At 47.6% G+C, this 18,736-nt stretch overlaps 1 protein-coding gene across 1 annotated transcript in view; it reads left to right on the top strand.

The window, feature by feature from the left end:
- PLEKHG4 (pleckstrin homology and RhoGEF domain containing G4) overlaps nucleotides 1-18,736 on the top strand; it is a 93,163-nt gene that overhangs the window by 60,127 nt on the left and 14,300 nt on the right. Inside the window, exons 11-13 of the mRNA XM_086469286.1 lie at nucleotides 6,528-6,666; nucleotides 9,124-9,246; nucleotides 9,751-9,942. Of these exons, the coding sequence (XP_086325412.1) occupies nucleotides 6,528-6,666; nucleotides 9,124-9,246; nucleotides 9,751-9,942 (454 nt within the window). The remainder of the gene's footprint in view (nucleotides 1-6,527; nucleotides 6,667-9,123; nucleotides 9,247-9,750; nucleotides 9,943-18,736) is intronic.

Below are 18,736 nucleotides of genomic sequence, written 5' to 3'. Positions count from 1 at the left end.
GTTAATAGCACAGTCACTGCTATTATATGTATCATAAAAACTTGGTAGTGTGCAAAAGGATGATGTATATGGAAAATAGGTATGTGGCTTTAAATGACAGTGGGTATATATTTGAGCAGGGCATCTTGAAACTCTGGTGGTCCTAACTCCAGGAACACAGCTGTTAGACCAGTGCAGTTGACCTAGATAACAAGTATAAACAGGTTAATGGGCATGGGACAAGGTTTGGAGGTAGGAGCTCTTTATGACTGGTAGATAACCACAGCTTGATGCTTGGTGTTCCCACATCCTACCTCAGTCTCCACTGTGGGGTGAACTTTCCCTATAAGTAGGCTACTTCTTGGTTTGGGATTTCTTACAATGGTGGTTTTTTGGTTTTGTTTTGTTTTGTGTTTTTTTTTTTCCCATTCAGTTTCCAGATCTTACTGGGATTTAAAATCAACCAGGGAATGAATACAAGTTTTATTGTAACTGAATGCAAGCCAGGCTGGGGAAGGAAACGAAGGTCGCAGCTTGGGACTGCACTTGGACACTCGTTTAACTGTGTGCATCAATCGCTTTGCTTTTAAAGGGACTTCAGAATATGCTTCTGCTAAAAACATGTTCAGATAAACTGTGCTCAGAAGACAATTCTCTCGGCAGTTATGGTCTGCGATGTGTTGTATTAATTGGATGGGTTGTTCCCAGTACATGTGCTTGTTGGGTAACGCAATGAGAAGGGATTTAGTCAGGTCTGTGGTCTCAGCTAGATCCACTGTTCCCATCATGAATGGCAGGAATCCCACAGGCAACCCCAAGCTTGGTGTTTGACCTCTGTGCCTTTCTAAGGACACTTTGGGGTTCTAAAAACTGTATCCAGTTCCTCAAATACTCTTATTACATAATTAAAACCACCGTGACTATTTGTGTGCTGCAGAGAATAATTACAGTTTATTTAGCACTATCTGCAGTAGCTTCACCATGGCCAGTTTGAATTTTAACCTCAGCTGTGTGTGCAGTTTTTAGCTTGAAGAGCAGGAGCATGCATTTGAGGTTGATCTCCTTTTATGGGATCATTACAAATAAGGCAGTCAGGTAGATTGTTACCAAACTGCATTCATGACCGAGAATGGCTGTCTTCCTGCAAAACAGCCCTCAGGCACACAGGACTTTCCCTGCAAAGCTGGAAGGATTTCTTCCTGAAGCATTGCTCAGGATGTGTAAGTGATTTGTAGCCAAGGCATCAGCACAAATGACCTGGGTGATGTCTTGGACCAAGCCATCCTCTAAAGCTCCTAGTTGCCAGATTCTATTCCTTTTCTGCTAAAAGCTTAGAGACATCCACAAGGGAAGTTCAGCACCAGGAGCAGAAGACTAGATGAGGTGAATGTTGTAACATCTGACTGTGTTGCTTCTAAATTACAGAATGATCAGGGACATCTGATTTTCCAAGGCAAGTTAGCTGCAATATACTTGCCTAAAACCCATCAAATACACTAGAAAAAAGGCAGTGTGTCTTGTGATCCTTCCACCCATGAATTTTTCCCATTTTAAAATTGACCCAGGCTAGTCAGAGGATGAGCTCCAGTTTTAGCCTTCACTCACTGTTCCTGTGGCTGTTGGATAGAGCAGTTTTTCAAGGGGCAGACAGTAAGTTGCAAGATAGTAATGGTACTACTGCTTCCCTCCCTGTGCTCTTCTATTTGCGTCTTGCTGGCATTGGCAGGCACAGCTTGTGCAGCACCTGCTTTTGCAAGCCTGCTGGATGCCTCTTCTGTGGCCATTTATTTTCTAAAACAAATCAGGTATTTTGCTTTGAAAACTAAAGTGTAACTCTCCAAGGGTAGCTTTTTTTGAAGGATGGATTCAGACAGAAATGGTCTTTCTAAATTATAGGTTTAAAATTACCCTACCATTATACAACTGCTTGGCACTTCTCCAGAAAACTGAAGATGTTTGGAACATTTTCCACTGAAATGATAATTGCCCAATGAAAACAGGATTTGGAGAAACATAAACTGACATCAAGCTATTCCTTTCTGCTATAAATTATATTGACTCTGCACTATTGCAAAATTGCTTTGGATGATTTGACTGTGGAAGAATGTAGCGAGAGACTCTTATTACCACACTCACATGTGCAGGGAAATTGCAATGCATCCAAACAAATCTAAGCTTAGACAAGACTTTCCACTGACTTCAAACAACTCTCGGCTCTTCTGCCTCAGAGTTGCACAGGTCACTATTAAAATATCTTTAAGGTACATAACAACCAGGTGTTGCCCTTTGTGCAGCAGGATGGAAGTCACTTTTTCTTCTTCAATGAAATTTTCAGTATTTGCTTTGTTTACTCCAAGCTGCCTTGAAGGCAATGAAGGACAGGAATGAAAAACTTCAAAGTCTGACTCTGAAAAAGAAATAGTGAGTTATGCAAGGTATCATTTTCCCATGAAACTTCCTGTTAGAAGAGATCATTGAGTTTACTACAAATGATTTAGAAGTTTTCAAGAGGTGGATCAGCAAATGGATGGGTGTGTGTAAATAGGTAAACAGATGTACAGAGATTTGGGAGAATGTGCTTAATACCTGACGGATACTTTCTGTGAGCGCTGGAAGTGCCCAAGTGAATGGAAAACCCAAAACTTTCCCATGGACTGTGATTTCTTTGGCTCAGTTTGCCTACCTACTTTATACTACAGGGTGGAAAGGGTTATATTTTCCTCTGTGTAAGAGAATAAAAGATGGATGTTAGTCAGAGCCTGTCGAGCTGGTAAAAGCAAACTATTGGGAGCTGAAAACATATGAATGGAGTTACCGTGGAGATGCAACAGAAGACCAACAGCTAGATGTTGAGGTTTTAATGAATGCCTGCCAAGTGAGGCAGAATGTGAAAACGGCATGGCTGGACCATGAAACAAAAGACTGAGGTGCTGGGATGTTGGAGGAACTCAGCAGAGGAGGAGGGATCTGTAAGGCCACACCTGAAGTCCCTCTGGGGCTCTGAGCCCGGAGGAGCCATTTCGAAACATTGTTTTTCTGGGCGAGTGTGTGCAGTCACTCAGCAAACCATGGGCAGGACAGAGAGAAGGAGCAGCCTTAGGGTGTTGGGTTGTGCCCTGGTAAGTGTATCAATAGCCTGCTGCAAGCATTCACAGGAAACAAAATGACTTAAGAGTAAGGGATTTTAGAAAATGATATATACCCTAAACAGCCCAACTTACAGATAAAAACGAGAACTAATTTCCTGAAATGTCCAGTTCCTGCTTATCTTACAAACTCCCAAATGCATCCTAGACTGACTGTAGGTAAGTCTGAGATGCCTGTGGATCAGTGAAGCAAAGGATTTCCATGTGTGCATTCAGTAAAAGGGTGTCATTTTTAGTTCCATCGGTACAGTGAAGATGACTGTGTGTGTAGCTGCCACATTATTTGCCGGGACATGGATTGCATCAGATGGCTCAGAGGGCTGAGTGCTCTTTTCTAAACTGCAAGGCTCTAGCTTGGTCCTTCCCTACCACTTTCTGCAAATGCTGTGAAAACTTGGTCTGACTGAGATTTTCACAGTCTGCCCCTTTATTTTTCCAGTATTGCCAATACTCTGGGATGATCCCTTTTTTGGAAAGAATATGTCTGGGGCCAGAAGAGTGTTGTTTGGGGTGGATTTTTTTCAGTCTTTCAGCTCAGCAGCAAGCAGTTCACCCGAGCCCCTCCTCCTGAAGTGGGCTCCTTGGGGCTTGGTTGGGTGGGCCAGAAATAGTATTTTATTGCTGCATTTTTGAACCTTAACTTTCCCTGGCGTGGTTTGCGGGTCATAAGGCCAATACTGGTCTCAAGCGTGCTCCAAGAGACTGGTCTTGTCCATGATGGCATGGTGAATTTACCTCCGTACACAGTGAGCTGTTTATTATAAAAAAAAAAAAAAAAAAAATAAAATTGTTTGTTTTTGTAATTGCTTCCTCTCCCTTTGCCCTGAGAGTGATTTTTTTTTCCCATAGCTGCAGTGTTGTCTTTAGGACAGCCTATGTTTTGTGACTTTGGGAAATGTGCTGTCTGCTACATGGGAGTCTGTAATATTTTAGAGCCTTGCAGCCCAGATCATGACTGACTCCTGTCAAGGAAAATTGCTCAAATTTGAGACAACTGGAGAGCTGTTTCCTCTATCAGGTCTGGCAAGGAGTGGAGTGGGACTCCATGACTCCCTTCCCCTATATCGGATCCCACTCTGTGCTAGGTCAGCCAACGCAAGAGCTGGAACTCTTGTTTCCAGTTGCTACGCCATAAAGTTACCATCTTGCAAGAGCTCGATACGCATTGAAACCATGCATGCTTGCTTTCTCATGGGCTTGGGTGGACATAAGGGCTCTCATTACAGAAAGGTCTAGCAGGTCAATCTAGCTTGTTGACGAGTACCATCAAAGAAGTAGCATCAACACCAAAGTGATTTCCATGGAAGCTCTGAGAAAGGTTGGAAAAATATTTTGCCTCTTGAGAGGATAATTGCAAATGTTTACATATAACAGCCTGTAATGTCTAAAGTTATAGGTGCTTGTTTGTCAGCGCCGGCAGGAGGAAAAGTATTTGGGGTATCAGTGTGCTTTCCAGAGTGGATGAGAGCAGGACTTCAGACGCATGGGAGTAAGACCGAAGGTGTCTGCCTGTCTGGCCATCAGTATTGTGTTTTGCTGGAGCCTTATTCAGAAACAAGAACCCGACAGATAGGCTCTGCTGCACAAAACCCAACTGCATTAATGTTGCTGCCAAATAGAACTTCCAGCGATCTTCCGAACTGTTTCTCATTACCTTGTCCCTAGCTGTGTCACTGCTGCTGACGGGAACCGGCCTTCACAACCTGCTCTGTGAACACACTTTCCAGAGCTCAGCTTGGACAGTGTATGGCTCTGCTGCTGCAAGTCTCCTGGGTTGGATCTGTGTTCGTTCCTAGGGAAGGATTACAAAACAGAAGGCCTCTATCATCACTGTCTTGTTTATGATGGTTTCGGGAAATGCGGGAGCAGCATTACAGCTCGGATCTTTCCATTGAAGCTTGCAGATTCTCTGTAGAGAACCTGTCTCCTCTGCACTGCAGTAGCACTGATCTTGGTCCAGAAACAATTTGGGTTTTTTTGGCTGCACTTTGGAGAAGTTCATTCAGTCTAATGGCATTTTGAAGAGGAAAAACAAAAGTATCTAAGAGCCTGAGGTTTGAGAAGTTTGGCTGTTGCACACTGGGTGGAATTCTGAATGGAAAAATCCTGTGGATTTCTGCTATGCAGAGCTAGTTGTCCAAACCTATTGCACTACCTCATGTCAATTAAGTAATACCTAAAAACTACAGGATGATTGCCACTAAATGCTCATATTCAGTTGCATTTCATATGTTCAAGATTGCCTGTAACCCAAGACAGAAATAAACGTGTCTGCTGAATTGCTTGTATTAATTTCCATTAGCAAAGCTTTCAGAGTTTTACTAGCTCCCTATTTCACAAGTGCTTTGGGTAATTTTAATAATATGTTAAAAAAAGCCATGCTCTCATAAGCCGGAAAGTTGAAAAATCATTGCAAAATGAAAGCTGGTGTAGGGTGAGTACAGGAGATGCTCAGGCATCTGAACATGCCGGTGTAGAGCACAGTTGAAGGAACTGTAGTAATGGAAAAAATCGTAAAAGGAGGGGAAATCTAGAAGCAGAAGAAATATGAAAAAGAACGAACAAGCCTGAATGCTATTCTGTCTCCTGGATCCTCTCTATAATTCACCCGAACCTGTGCTGGAGAGGTGTTGCACACATCTGAAAGGAACTTGCTATCATGAATCACCTTACCAGGATGTGCCAAGTCCCTGGCTCCAGCATGCCAGGGCACTGAGCTGTGGCCTGAACCCCTCCATCCCTGCCTGGGCACGGAGGAGGTTAACTTCTGCTGTGGCCAGGCTGGCAGGGAGAGTGCTGCTGGCTGTTGCCTGTTGTGCTTTGGTCAGTACAGCTGTCTGTGCAGGACAGGGAGCTCTGTCTTTGAATCTTTCCAGCATAACATCGTAAAATTCAATTTCTCTTGGTGCTGGGGTGCGGTACGCTTTGCATTTTTGTTTGGCTGGTGGAAATTCCTGAGAGCGAGTAGGGCATCAAGTGCTTTATGTTGTGGTCGTTTAGGAGAGACTTGCTTCCTACTGTTGCTTGTTTACTTAATTAAATTACATTAAAATGGTGGTTTTAGACACTGAGACTGCCTGAGCCTGTGCTTTGTGAAAGCCCACTGATGCAATAATCTGCATTTATGAAAAGCTGAGTATCCTGTCTGAAAGTGTGACAAGTACGCTAAGTTTTGCAAGGACCCTGGTTGGGAGGAGATGCTCTTGTCCTTCCTGCCAGGTTGTCTGCATTGGGATCAGAAGGGTGAATCACGGGAACAGGCAGGGAGCAGCATTGTTCTCCTTGTGTTCTCTATATGGGGAGGATGACTGAAGCGCTCCTGTTAGCCAGGTCCTGTTTGTGTGAAGCACTGGGGGAAGGACCTAATGCAAAACCCCTGACCAGACTTGTGTCCCCTTCCAGAGACGCGCTTGATGCTGCCAGCGTGCTTTATAATCGCGTTGATGAGGGCGTTCATCGGCTGGTGATGCTGTCAAACAAGCGTATCCAGGAACTGGAGCTGGTGATGGAGTTCGAGAAAGTGGAAGAGTGTTTTAAGGAGGTAAGGCCTGTCTGTCAGTTCCAGTGACTGCCTGCTGCCACCCTCTGACCGTGCATCCCACAGCAGGTACTGGACCCGTTGATCTCTTGTGTGAAGGTGTGGAATGGTGCCTGTAGACCCTTAGAAAGAACGTATGAACATAAAAACTTAAGAGAGATTTTTCAGATGCGCTGAGAACCAAGCCTCTGTGGTGCCTGGTATCTCCTTATGCCAGGTAAAAGTCTCCTGGCTGCTACCTCTATCAGTGTGGATCAGTCAAACCCCATAAACATCTGTAATGTTTTTCCAGACTTAAAGACCACAGTATAGTGGCTCGTAGGTAGGCAGTCACTTAGAGGTGGGGTGTCTGTTTATGTTGGTCAGCAAAAGTACCCTCCCAGCAAGACTGTTGAGGAGCCATTCTTCATGCTTCACCTTGAGAAGCAGCAGAGTGATAGCAACAAGCTGATGATGAGTCCGCATGTCCCCTCTGGGCTGTAGATCCTGCAGGGCTTGCCTATGTTCATCCTGAATGAACCACACAGTGCGTACCCCACACTAGCTGTCCATCCCCGCTGTGCACTCTGTTTAGATTCCTGTGCAGTGCTCGGGTCCCTGCTGTCTGATAAGCCCCAGGCACACTCCTTCACCTCTGGGTGCAGCTCGATATGCAGTCTCCAGGCAGGGGAACAGCCTCTTGTCCTTAGCCCAAAAGCCATGCTGAATGCCCCCACCCCCCTGCATTTCTGTGGGAGCTTAAAATTCCTTTCATGTGGTGCTCATTGAAACTCTTTACAGCCATGGGATAACTGAAGCAAACAGGCAGTGGCTTTCAGAAGGACCTTTGAAACCTGTAGCCATGTAGATACAGAACCTTAAGTCATAAAGGAGCTCAAGCTATCTGAGCATCCTACAAGATCTGATCAATTCAAATATTGCAGATTCCAAATGCTCAGTGTTGAGGATCCCTAAGCCTGAGCTCAACCTCAAGAGTATGGAGTTGCATAGTATCCTTTGCTGTAACTCGTCAACAATGAGAAGTTTTATGTATCACTTATAACAGTGTGTGTGTGAAGGTTTGTGTGCTGTTTGGAGCTCAGCTTAGGAACCTGCATCCTTAAAGATCAACACTAGGGCCAGTTTCACCATTGTTTTTCCAGGATTCTGGGCCCTTCTCCTCTGGTGAGGACTGGATTTGCAAAGGAGGCTGTAGCCTACCTGTCATTTTCACAGGCCAAGGTGTATCCAAGAGTTTTAATGATTTCCCATTTGGAGGTAGACACTCGGGCGCCATGCACTATGTGTTCAGGACAAGAAGTGTGATGTCTAGTAAAGACTCCCTTAAACACACAGGTTCCTAATACCAAACAGAAATGAAAAAAGGCACAAAGGCAGGCTCTGCAATCTGTCCCTGCTTTAAACTGAACTTTTTTTGATTGAATTGAGCAAAACTGAGTGCTCCCAGTTTACTTTGCTTGCAGATCACCAATGATGGCAGCAGCTGCTCCTGCTTTTAAGCCTGCCTGGGAGCTCTAGGCAGCAGCAGTGTGCCCCTCTGCAGTATGGGACACAGCCTGGGAATTCCATGAGCTCTCAGTCTCTTCCTCAGTCCACAAGACTAGGAGTTTGTCCTTGACTGTGGGGTGGGGTTGAGTTGGGATTATGATGGGATTTAGACAATAAACAGGAAAACAGGATGCATGGGTGTTAGGAAGCATTTAGTCTGCCCCTTCCCCCAGGTGCAGCTATGCCTGAAGCATTGCAGACAAGTTTACTAGCCTGTTTTTAAAACCCGCTGTTGATGGAGATACTGTGTTATCCTGCCTGGCCTCCTGTGTCTGCTTTGCTTTTAGGACACCCTTGTTCATCAGTTCTCTACCCACGTTTGAGGATATAGGCTTGTAACTGTGGCAGTGACAGTGGCTGGGCTCTGTCAGGGAACCTGCAGTTACTGCATGGATTTGTGGTGAGCTGCCTTGGGAAAACCAGTAGCTGAGAGTCCCAGAGAACTGTGAAACATTGCAGATGGGAAGAATCCATCAGCACATTCACACTGACATAGTTCATGTCCTGCCAGTCAGAAAAGGGAAGTGATGTGGGGAATCTGGCAGCCGGCAGATTTTGTCCCACTTGGGGGTAACAATAATAGGAATATCAGGCCAGCCTGCAGGTTGTAGAGCTCACATTAGACCTTAGCTCACCTAAAACAGAGCCCAAGCAGCTACTTGCCCTGTTTATGCCTAAGGCTAGTGAGCAATAGCAGAGCTTTGCAATTACTCGGTAACCTGAAGTGGAAAAACTACTAGCAGGAGGCTCAGACTGAAATGTCAGGATGGGGGCAGAAGTGTACACGCACATTCTTTCCAGTAATGAAATGACCAGTGTTAGGAGAGCAATTCCTTGCTCTTTCCACATAAAGGCCTACCTTGGTGAGTAGCACAGGATGACTAATAGTAGAGCTTTTCCCTTTTCTCCTAGGTCAGCAGTTGGATTGAGAATGTTGGCAGAAAACGGCTAAAGGAAACGATCAACCTGGATGACTCTTTGGAGATGCTGCTTCAAGCACAAAAGCAGTTCAGGGAGTTTGATCTTGTTGCCAGTGTAAGTGTTGTCTGATTGGAAAAATGTATGCTCCAGAGTCTGCGTTGGTAGCATCTGTGCCTTGTAGGTGCTCAGCCAAACCCACAATGCTAAGATGGCATTGATAGAGGGTTCATCACCAAGGTGTGTGTCATTCCTTCACACTGTTTAGCTTCCCTGTTCTCTTGTAGACGAAGCCAGCAGCTCAGTGCCTTAGATGGTGTTTGCCAGTCTTGAGGAAAATAACTACTGTGATGGAAGATGGATTTTGTTGTTGTTGTTACTCCCTTAATGTGCTTGTAACACTGCTTTTTTTTTGATCCTAACTGACCTGTGGCCATGCTGTGTAGGCCTTTGCAAGCTGCTGTGTGGCTACAGAATTCTGCTGTAAACAAGTACACACCTGCTCATGTGATTTGAATGTTTAAAAATAGCATAATTAGCCCTAGCTGTTAATGACTTTGAAGACTATCTACTGTCCACGTCATGTCTCTGTGCTCATATGCAATCCCATTTTGCTTTCAGGAATATTGCAGAAGGGGGCAGGAAGCACTAAAGAAGATGGATCGATGGGAAGACTTTTCCTCTGTGGATGTGCATTCTTACAGGGTAAAGCTGCAGACCTACAAAGATCAACTGGAAGAGTTCTGCACTCAGCTGGATGAAAACAGGCACCGAATCTGTGAGACCGTCAGACTGTATGAATTCTTTGACAAGGTAAGACAAGGCATCTGCTGCACAGAGGAGGGTGTAAAAAGCCTGCTTGGACTCAGCCCAGAGCTTGGTTGTTTGAAAGATGTGAAACATAGTGTGTGCACCAACAGGGAGCTGGATCTATAACCTACAAAAGCCCCCTCATGCTCATGTGTCTGCAGTGATTTTTTTTCAAGTCGGTATATGGAAGAAGGGGAGGGTGTATGTTCAAGAAAATGTCTGCATCTGTTAAGAATAGAGGTCTTCTGCTGTCTTAGCCGTACTTTTAGGCCCCTCTCATGGCTGCAGTGGACAGAAGGATCATGGCAGTGCTGGCTCTGATGACAAGGGCCAAGAGATTGGCTGCTTGTGTCCAGTCTCGGCCAGGGTAGGCTGTCTGCATGTTGTTTGTATTGTGTCCTTACACGCTGGTGAACTCAGCGTGACACATCAGGAATAGTGTCCTGCTATTCAGCCCTAAATATAGTGCAACCCCTCTTGTGTGGAGGCCTGCATGAGGACACGGAGCACCAGAATGGGGTGCTGGGAAGTGTGGCTGAGGGAACAAGGGGACTGGATTGGACCAGGCATCTGGGGAGCAGGAGGAGAGGATGCATGTGGTGACCATGTTGAGTGCCTGGCCTTCTGACCTGTTTCGTTTAATGCAAATGCACCCATTCAGCAGACCTGCAGCTGGATTTGGTGTCCTTTAATTTCTAAAGCCGCAGATGAATAAACAACAGGATTTTCTAAGTGCATTTTAAAATACAGCTTTGGCAAGTACAGAAGGCCAGGGAGCCTGTGCTCTATTTATTCCACACTTGTACAAACATTGGGTATTGAAGTTCTCAAATTCCAGAAAGAATAGACACTAAAAGTTAAGCTGTACCAGATGTAGGTGCCACTTAGTTGCTGTCTCTGAGCTGCCTTGGCAGCCAGAAGTGCTTGGGGAGGGGGGAGGAAATTCAGCTAAACGTGAAAACATCAAGGAGCATCCTGTGCGAGGGAGGAAAGTGGATAAGGCAGCCCAGAACATTGCTGTCAGGATGTATGAGGACTGAGTTTGTTTGGTGATGCTCTGCAGGTCCACCCTAGCTCTTCTATGCAGTTTGCTGTGGAGGTGGGGGACCCTCTTGCTGTGGGAATGTGTCATTTTTTTTATTCCCCACTCCCCCCCACAGTGGAGAGAAAAGTGCCTCCTGTGCTGTGGGAGAATGGCAAGAACCTGTGCTCTGCTCGCTCACTGAGCACAGGCGTTCGGGATCTGGTCCCTGAACACCCCTTGCCGTCCTGGGAAGGATCATGGGAAAGATGGTTTCTGTGGCCAAGCCAAACATTGGTCCTGTTTGAACCTGGCCAGCTAAAGTTGGAGACCTCTGGAGCACAGATGTGGACTGTAGCACATGATGGCTGCTCCGTTCTCCATTCAGGCACGGGCACTACATTGTGGCAGTAGCTCTTCCGTGCCAGGGTAGTCAGACATGACTCGACAGCAATGGGTGTTCTTCCACAGCTTCAAAGCCTTTCAAAGCCTGGGCTGTTCCTAGGGGCATATAGATGTTATACAGATCCCGAAGTTGGACCAGTTCTTAGAGCATCACGGCACCGCTCATACAGCTTCTTTTTGGTGGATGGCAACTGGGGCGTGCAGTCCTTGGCAGCAGCAGCAGCATCATCGTTCCTGGTTGTGCCTTTCGTGCTGCTCAGCCCCAGTGAAAATGGAATGATAGTGGCACAGCGTGTTTGTACACTGCTTTGGTGTGGAGGAGAGGTATCTCACTTGGTGAGGGCTGAGGGAGGAGGATTTTCATCTCGCTGGTTTCAGTAGAACTACAAACAATGCTGGTGTTGGAAATATAACATGTGTGTATTGTGAACCGGTGGCCAATCGAAACCAGGGGTGTGGGGGGATGCATCCTGCAGGTGTGGGACGAGTGCGGAAATCACTGCGCAGCATGAAAGTTCTTTCAGTGCAGATTATTTTGATCTTGATCTCTAGAATGCTTTCTGCCTTCCTAAAGCAAAGTCAGTGATATGGTCTGGGAGGTGGGGGGAAAGCAAAAGATTTTATCTAAACTGATTTTACTCTCTTCTGATGCTGAGCTGCTTTGACCTTCCTGCAGTGATCTTGTCTGTGCCTGCCTAACACGCTTCTCTCTCCCCTGCATCTGAGGGGATATCAATAGCAGGAGTCTACACTAAGCAATGTCCTCGATTTTCCTTCTTGTAAAGAGCCTGCAGTGTGCCAGACCCCAGGATTTGGGGAAGAAGCCTGAGGATGCGTAAGCAAGGTACATGACAGTAATGAGCTGGCAAGCTCAGATCTCTTCAAACATCTCAGTGTGTGCCAAGGGAGCGGAGCGCTCACCAGAGGGATCGTGGTATTCATCCCTCATGCACCTCGCTGACTACTAGGAATGCGAGGCTCTGTTCTGCTGGCCCTTCTTCTGCATGCGGTGGGCAAGTGTTTTGTAGGGTGCTGCCTGTGGCTGTCGGACAGGCCATGGGACAGGACAGCACAACCCCATGTGGGCTATCAAGACACTACTGTGTTTTTTCACTGCTTGGTAGTTCCTGATGGTCTGCCAGAGCTCCCTGCCATGAGGCAGGCGGAGCTGGGCCAGACCACGTGGAGCTTGCACATGGGCTGGCAGGGTTCCCTCCCCAAAGCCATGACCAGTGCCAAGCTGGATGTTTCCATTTGTCCCTGCTTCCTTTGTGGCGGGAGCTCTTGGTGCCTGACAAGGGCTGGATGATGGCTGGGCTGAGGCAGGAGGAGTGATGAAGGAAGCTGCCTTCCTCATCTCTGACTGCAGGCAGAGAATTGTTTTTCAGTACCACAAATTCAGTGTGGTCATACTCGGGGACGTGCCATCTTCCTGAGGCTTCAAGCCTGGTCTGGCCACTGTCCCTTGTTTACTCTATTCCAAGACTGTGTTGGGATCTGGCATCACAGTGCTTTGGGGAAGAACTGGGAAGCTGAGCAAGCAAGGGTGTGTATGTTGTACCAAAAGCACTGATGTCTGCTTTGTTCTGGGGTGCCTGTAAGGGCAGTCCCCAGTACCCTTATCTCCCACCGCCTATCCTGGCTTCACAGTAACGCTGCTGTGGGCTCACTAGCATTACCAGGAAGACCTAGAGCAAGTCTCCCTCTCCTTGCTTACCTTGTTAGCCTTCACATTTTTTTCCTTTCTCAGGGTTTCTTTGGTGGTTATTTCCCAGGTCAGTCTTACATCCCAGGTCTCCTGCATGCTTTTGACTTTACCAAAAGCAAAGTGCTCAGCTGCCTGGACTGCAGGCTTGAAATGGCCCATGTGAGAGCAGTGTGCCCTGTCAGGACTGCAACTAACCTAACTCGCAGTGGCATGTCTAATGTCCTGGAGCACACAGCACCATCTCTGCCAGCCCTGGGAAGACAACCTGTCCTTCAGAAGGTTGGCCACAAAGGTGCGTGACACTTGCTGGCAAAAGTCACTCTGGAAGAAAGCACTGACCCAACCAGAAAGGGCAGAGTCCCATCGTACCGGCTCAGCACCTGCACACCCTGCAGCCCTGTGGTGGTGTGGTGCCCAGAGCCTCACAGCTGAACTGCCTGTATCATTACAGGAGGGCCTGAGGCAGCTCCAGGGGCTTTTTCCTGCTTGTCAGGATGTTGTGCAAGACGCTGCCTCTTTTGGTGCTCGGGGAAAGTGTGGGCGTTGCTCTGCCGTGGCCTGGGAGCCTCTTGCATCTTGGGCCCTTGCCTTGCATTTGCTTTCTGAGAGATTGGTGGGGTGAGGCTGGTTGAGAAATGGTAGCGTTTCCTTTGTTGGGATTTCTTTGAGCTCTGCTCCAACAAGCTGTTCCTTCAGTGGTGTTCTGTCTCTGCCACCCTTGGATCCCTTCCCTCAGAGGACCTCTGGCCATCAGCCTGTTCCAATTCTGGTTCTTCAGTAGTCATCTCCAGCCATCCCCAGCTTCTTTCTGCTGTATGCAAGGAGCTGCTGCTTCTGAGCCCTGCTTGGAGCGGTCAGACTGTTGCCCAGCCCCTCTCCATCTGTGTTGACATCTCTCTCGTAGTGGGTTACCTGTGCTCACGTGTGGATCTGCCCCCACAGCAGGTTCTCCTCTGCTCTCCTCCTCTGCCTCTCCTCCTCAGCCACTTTGTTCTTTGTGGCTTAGAAAACAAAGCCTTTGGCAAGTGAAGGAGGTGCCTGCCCTTCCTGGGGGAGGGCCAGCTGGCCTGCATTTGATTATGGCAGCGCCTCCTCATCCCTCCCTATTGTCCTTGCCGCTGTAGGAATGCCAGCCTTTTTGCACTCCATTCCGCGAACAAGTGTTGCTGCCTCTGGGGCCCAAAGAGGGGCTGGGGCCCTTCTTCCCATCCCTCCAGGCCCCGCTGGCAGGAGAGCCACTCTGCACAGCTCCATGCACCTTCCCTCTGAGTCGTATACACCCCTTCTGACTCCGGCAGCGGCAGACACAGCAAAACCTCTTGTAAGTACCAAGTGCCCAGTGCCCCGGCTGACGTGTGAGTTGTATTGAGATTGTTTGGGAACAATGTAGAGAAGGCTTTTCACTCGGTTGCTTGTATCCATCCAGCATGAATCGGAGCGCTTTGTGTGCGTCTTTTTTGCTCTCAGACAGAGCCCTGTGGGCTGTGTGCATCTTTGCATGGCCCTTCGAAGGCCGGGGTTGTGCTGTCTGTAATACTGCAGTGCCTGTCTCTCTTTCTTGGTATTAGAGGATATTGTATGATTGTTTCAGTGGGCATAATTGAACTGCAGCTAGAAGCTGTTGCTAGGATTGTGTGCCTCCAGACTAGCAGCTTGCTGTACGCACAGGGCAGGGGGTACCTTTTGATCTGCCTGGACTTGCTGTGGAGAGCACAAGAGGGGGCTGCTCTCCTTGACTGCTCCAAGGTTTGCTGGGCTCCTGTCCTGCAAGTGACTGAGACCTGCTGTCACAGTGTTCCTGACTTCAAGAGATGGATCTGATCTTAGATGTGACAGCAGAAATCCAGAGAATGATAAATTAGCTGACTTCTGCAGGTGTCATTACCTCTCACTTCTCCCCAAAAGATTCAGAACAGTGACCTGCTGATACCTTGTTTTCTGCTGTGCTTGGTTTTGGACGATGTACCAGGTACAATGTCATGGATGATGGTTCTGAGGAAAAAAGAAAAAATCAAGCCCCATTCAGGCAGTGAATTGTTGATGTTTCTTTTTGCTTAGCCTTTGATGAAGAAAGAAGGGTTTGTGAACGCTGGTCTTGGGAAGCTGGAAAGGGTCCTGGTGGCTGTGACCTGGAGGTGTGATTTTTCTGTTTTCTATTGCAGGCTGTTTGGCACAGTTTGAGAGTTAATTTTACTGAAAGGACATTATGATTCCCTGCTCTGGGAATGTGCTTGGAGGAGAAGTAGAGACTAGAACTTAGCACCAAAGTGGAAAAAGAGGCATTTGATATGTCCTTACTGTAGCATACTTATGAACAGAGACGCAGGTCGCCATGCCACGATGTATGTGTCTTTGTGTCTTTGTAGCAGATACTTGTCTCTTGGTAGCCATCCTGCACAGGTCAGCACATGGCTTTGCCCCTCACCTCTGAGCAAACGAGGGGTTTGCTGTGGCTCATGACAAAGTCTCTGGGAGAGGCTTAAGACACACTAATGCCTCTCTACCTCTGCATAGAGATTGGCTTTATTTTTTCTGGGGATGGGCTGCACAACATTCCCAAATAACAGCTTTCATCTGGTTACTGGTGCAAGTTCTCAAGATGATGAAGGAAGATTGAGTAGCACAACAGAGAGGAATAGATACTGTGCCTTCTTGATGCTGTGAAACTGTTTTAGGGGAAGCCACTGTTGTCTGGCTTCGGCATTGTCTGTCAGCAGCTGTCTCCTGTCTCTTTTGCTGTTCTCTCTCTCTCCTTCCTCAGTTACGCTTGTAAAGTTGTGCCCCTAGACAGCCATCTAGTCTGATTTGCTCTCCTGTTTCAGGGGTATCCTTTTTCACGTGCAGCCTGAAGCAGTTGGGGGAATGAGCCTCCAGGCTGGAAAATCAGTCCTCTGGCAGAGTTCATGCAAGGTTAATGCGTGAAATCTCTTGCTTCTCCTTCCCGACAGCTTTTGCTGGAGAAGTCGTCTTGCAAGGTTAATAAGCCTCTGATGTTTACTTTCCCATCAAAGGGTATTAATGTATCAGAAAGTTTCTGCTTTGCCTTGGAGTTTGAGATAGCCCTCTTGCACAAACACCAAGTCCTGAACATTTCAGACTGAACTGCTGTAGCTCCCCCGTATTATTTCTGTCTTGCAAAATTAGTGATTTGGAAACTGTTCTATGACTTCTCCAGTAACTCATGGCTAGATCTACTGGTGCCCAGGCTGTTTTCTCCTGTGTTTTGTCAGTGACTTTCTTGCCAGACTGGCATCACAGCAGTGCCTCTACTCTCAAGCTCTGTGACAGTAGGTGGATGCTAAATGGTTGTTAGCACCAGTGCTCCGCACTCATTTCTGATTGCACAACGCAGGTATGAGACTGCTGCTTAAGTTTGTCCCTCAGTGTTACAGGGCAGCAGTGAATCATTAGGGTTTTTCATGTGCTAAATCCAAGCATAATTTGCAGTTGAACCAGGTTAGGGGTTCTTGGGTTGAGATGCTTTTGAACTCCTGTCCCAGCACCTCAGGCTCTGTTTTAGTGCAGTATGAGGTCCGTGAGATGCGTTTGTGGCATGTGCAGCAGGGCAAAGCCTTGATCTGTCTGTCTGGGGTCCTTCTCCCTCCTGCTGTGCTGGCTGAATCCTCCGCCTGGCTGGAGGGTGGAGCGGGAAGGCTCGAGGAGCCAGCCAGTGCATAGCATCTTTTGGGATATAAGCTGCTTACCCCTCAACTGCCCTTCCTGATCGCGGGAGTGACAATGTGTTCTGCCACTGCTATGTATGCAGGGGAGCAATGCTTGATGTGCTGAAACCACCTTCTGCCTTCATCCTTGATCACCTCTGTGTAAATACTCCTTGGCTGCCCATGAGCATAAACTGACAGTTGTCTGAAAGTCTGGGCCTCCCCTTCTCAGCATTGGGTGGGATCGTATCTCCTGCAGGATCACCACACTGGTAGCCAGGCAGTGGTGGCAGGGAAGCAGCATTTCTTTCCAGCAGGTTTAGGGATTTCCCAGTGAGCTGCAAGGGGAGGTGCAAGATCTGATGCTAGCAGAGATCTTTCCTCAGCTGACCCCAGCCTTGTGCGTGTGTGCAAAAATGTTGGGTTTGGGTGCTTTTTTCCGCGCTGATCTTGGGATGGGAGCTGTGCAGGGTGACAGATTTTCTGAATGTTTGTGTGCTGGCATCTGTCTGGATGCTCGGATCCTCCTGAAGGCTGGAATTCCCTTTAGTCATGGGAGTTAAATAGATCTGTTCACACAATCTGGACGTGAAGCTCCCCTCAGTGTACAGATGGGGCTGCAGCTCACAATGGCTTCCATCTGCATATCAAAGCCCTGGACATATGGACAGGGTTCTCCCAAGCACCCGCTGCTTCTGACCAGGCTCCTTTGGCTGCTCTGCGGGGGCTTGCATCTCCTGAGTAAGTTTTAGCATGCTCTTAAACAGGGGAGCTATTTCTAGCGTTGTCAGCTACCCTGAGGAAGAGGCGCCCAGCTGATGCACTGAGTATCTGAGTTCAGTTTCAGCTCCACACCTCCCAAGGCAGTGCAGTGCCCACAGCGCAGTGCAGAGCGATCCTAGCACATCACTGAATAATTAAGTGGAGTTTGGCTCAGCTTGTCACAGGGGAAAGAATGTGAATTGAACAGAGAAAGCATCCAGGCCCAAGGGCATATTGGAGGTTTTGCAATCCCCAGCTGGGCATGAAGGACCTCAGTAGAAGGGAGCCAGTGCAGAGCAGAAGGGAGACACCTACCACTGTCCAGTCTGTCCTCGCTAGCTTGCGGTGTTCTATTATGGTGGGGTGCTTGTACAGCATAATGATGTGGCTGTCGGGACATAAGTAAAAAAACAAAGCATGCAAAAAACCTCTGGAGGTGACATTAGTCTCTGAACAGAGTGATTTGTTGCTGTTGTGCAAGGTGCCAGCTTTGGTGACTCATGCATCTCGCTGTGGCTTGATGTTGAATCTGGCTGGTAATGTGAGGCTCTTGGCCCTTTCCAAAAGGGGGAGTTCTCCCCTTTGCTAAAAGAAGCCTGAAAACGTGCTGCCCTTTTCCTCCTCCTCCTCCTCCTCTAGGCAGCGGTCCTACATCCACAAATACACATGCTGACTCCTTCACACCTTCTGCTTTCTCACCATCAGTGAGTTACACTCAATGTGTGTAACTTCCTTCAAGTCAGTCTTTAGATGGTTACATGACACTGTAGTGACTGGTGTCGGCTGTAGCCAAATGAAGGACCAGACACCAGATTCCGGTGGTTAAGGGCAGCCAGAGAGCAGGGCAGTGGCCAAAGCAGATTTCAGCATGCGGTGTGGGTTTTTCACTGGTGAAGCATCAGAAAGGAGGGAGGATAATATTCACTACGGCAGGGAAACAGCATCTGCTCTTCTTCTAGTAAGAAGGGGTTGTGAGCAGAATTTCTTTGACAAAAAGAGCTTTGCAACAAGTGCATAAGCTGATGAAAAGATGGGCAGTGCCTCAAATGTGAAAAGGCTGGTTTGCAGCAAATGCAAATGTTAAAGGTTCTGATTTTACTGGGAGCAAACTCAGCCCGGTCCTCTGGGCTCCAGAGTTTTTAAATGTGGAGGAAAATCCGCTTTGTGGGACAAAGAAAAGGGGGGAGAAAATCAGTGCAGAATCCACCCAGAGGTGCGAAGGCATGAGTGACTGTGGAG

This window comes from Leptosomus discolor, chromosome 8, assembly GCF_034619465.1.
Source record: "Leptosomus discolor isolate bLepDis1 chromosome 8, bLepDis1.hap2, whole genome shotgun sequence".
NCBI lineage: Eukaryota > Metazoa > Chordata > Aves > Leptosomiformes > Leptosomidae > Leptosomus > Leptosomus discolor.
The sequence above is the reverse complement of the archived record's forward strand: the minus strand, read 5'-3'. Positions and strand labels throughout refer to the sequence as shown.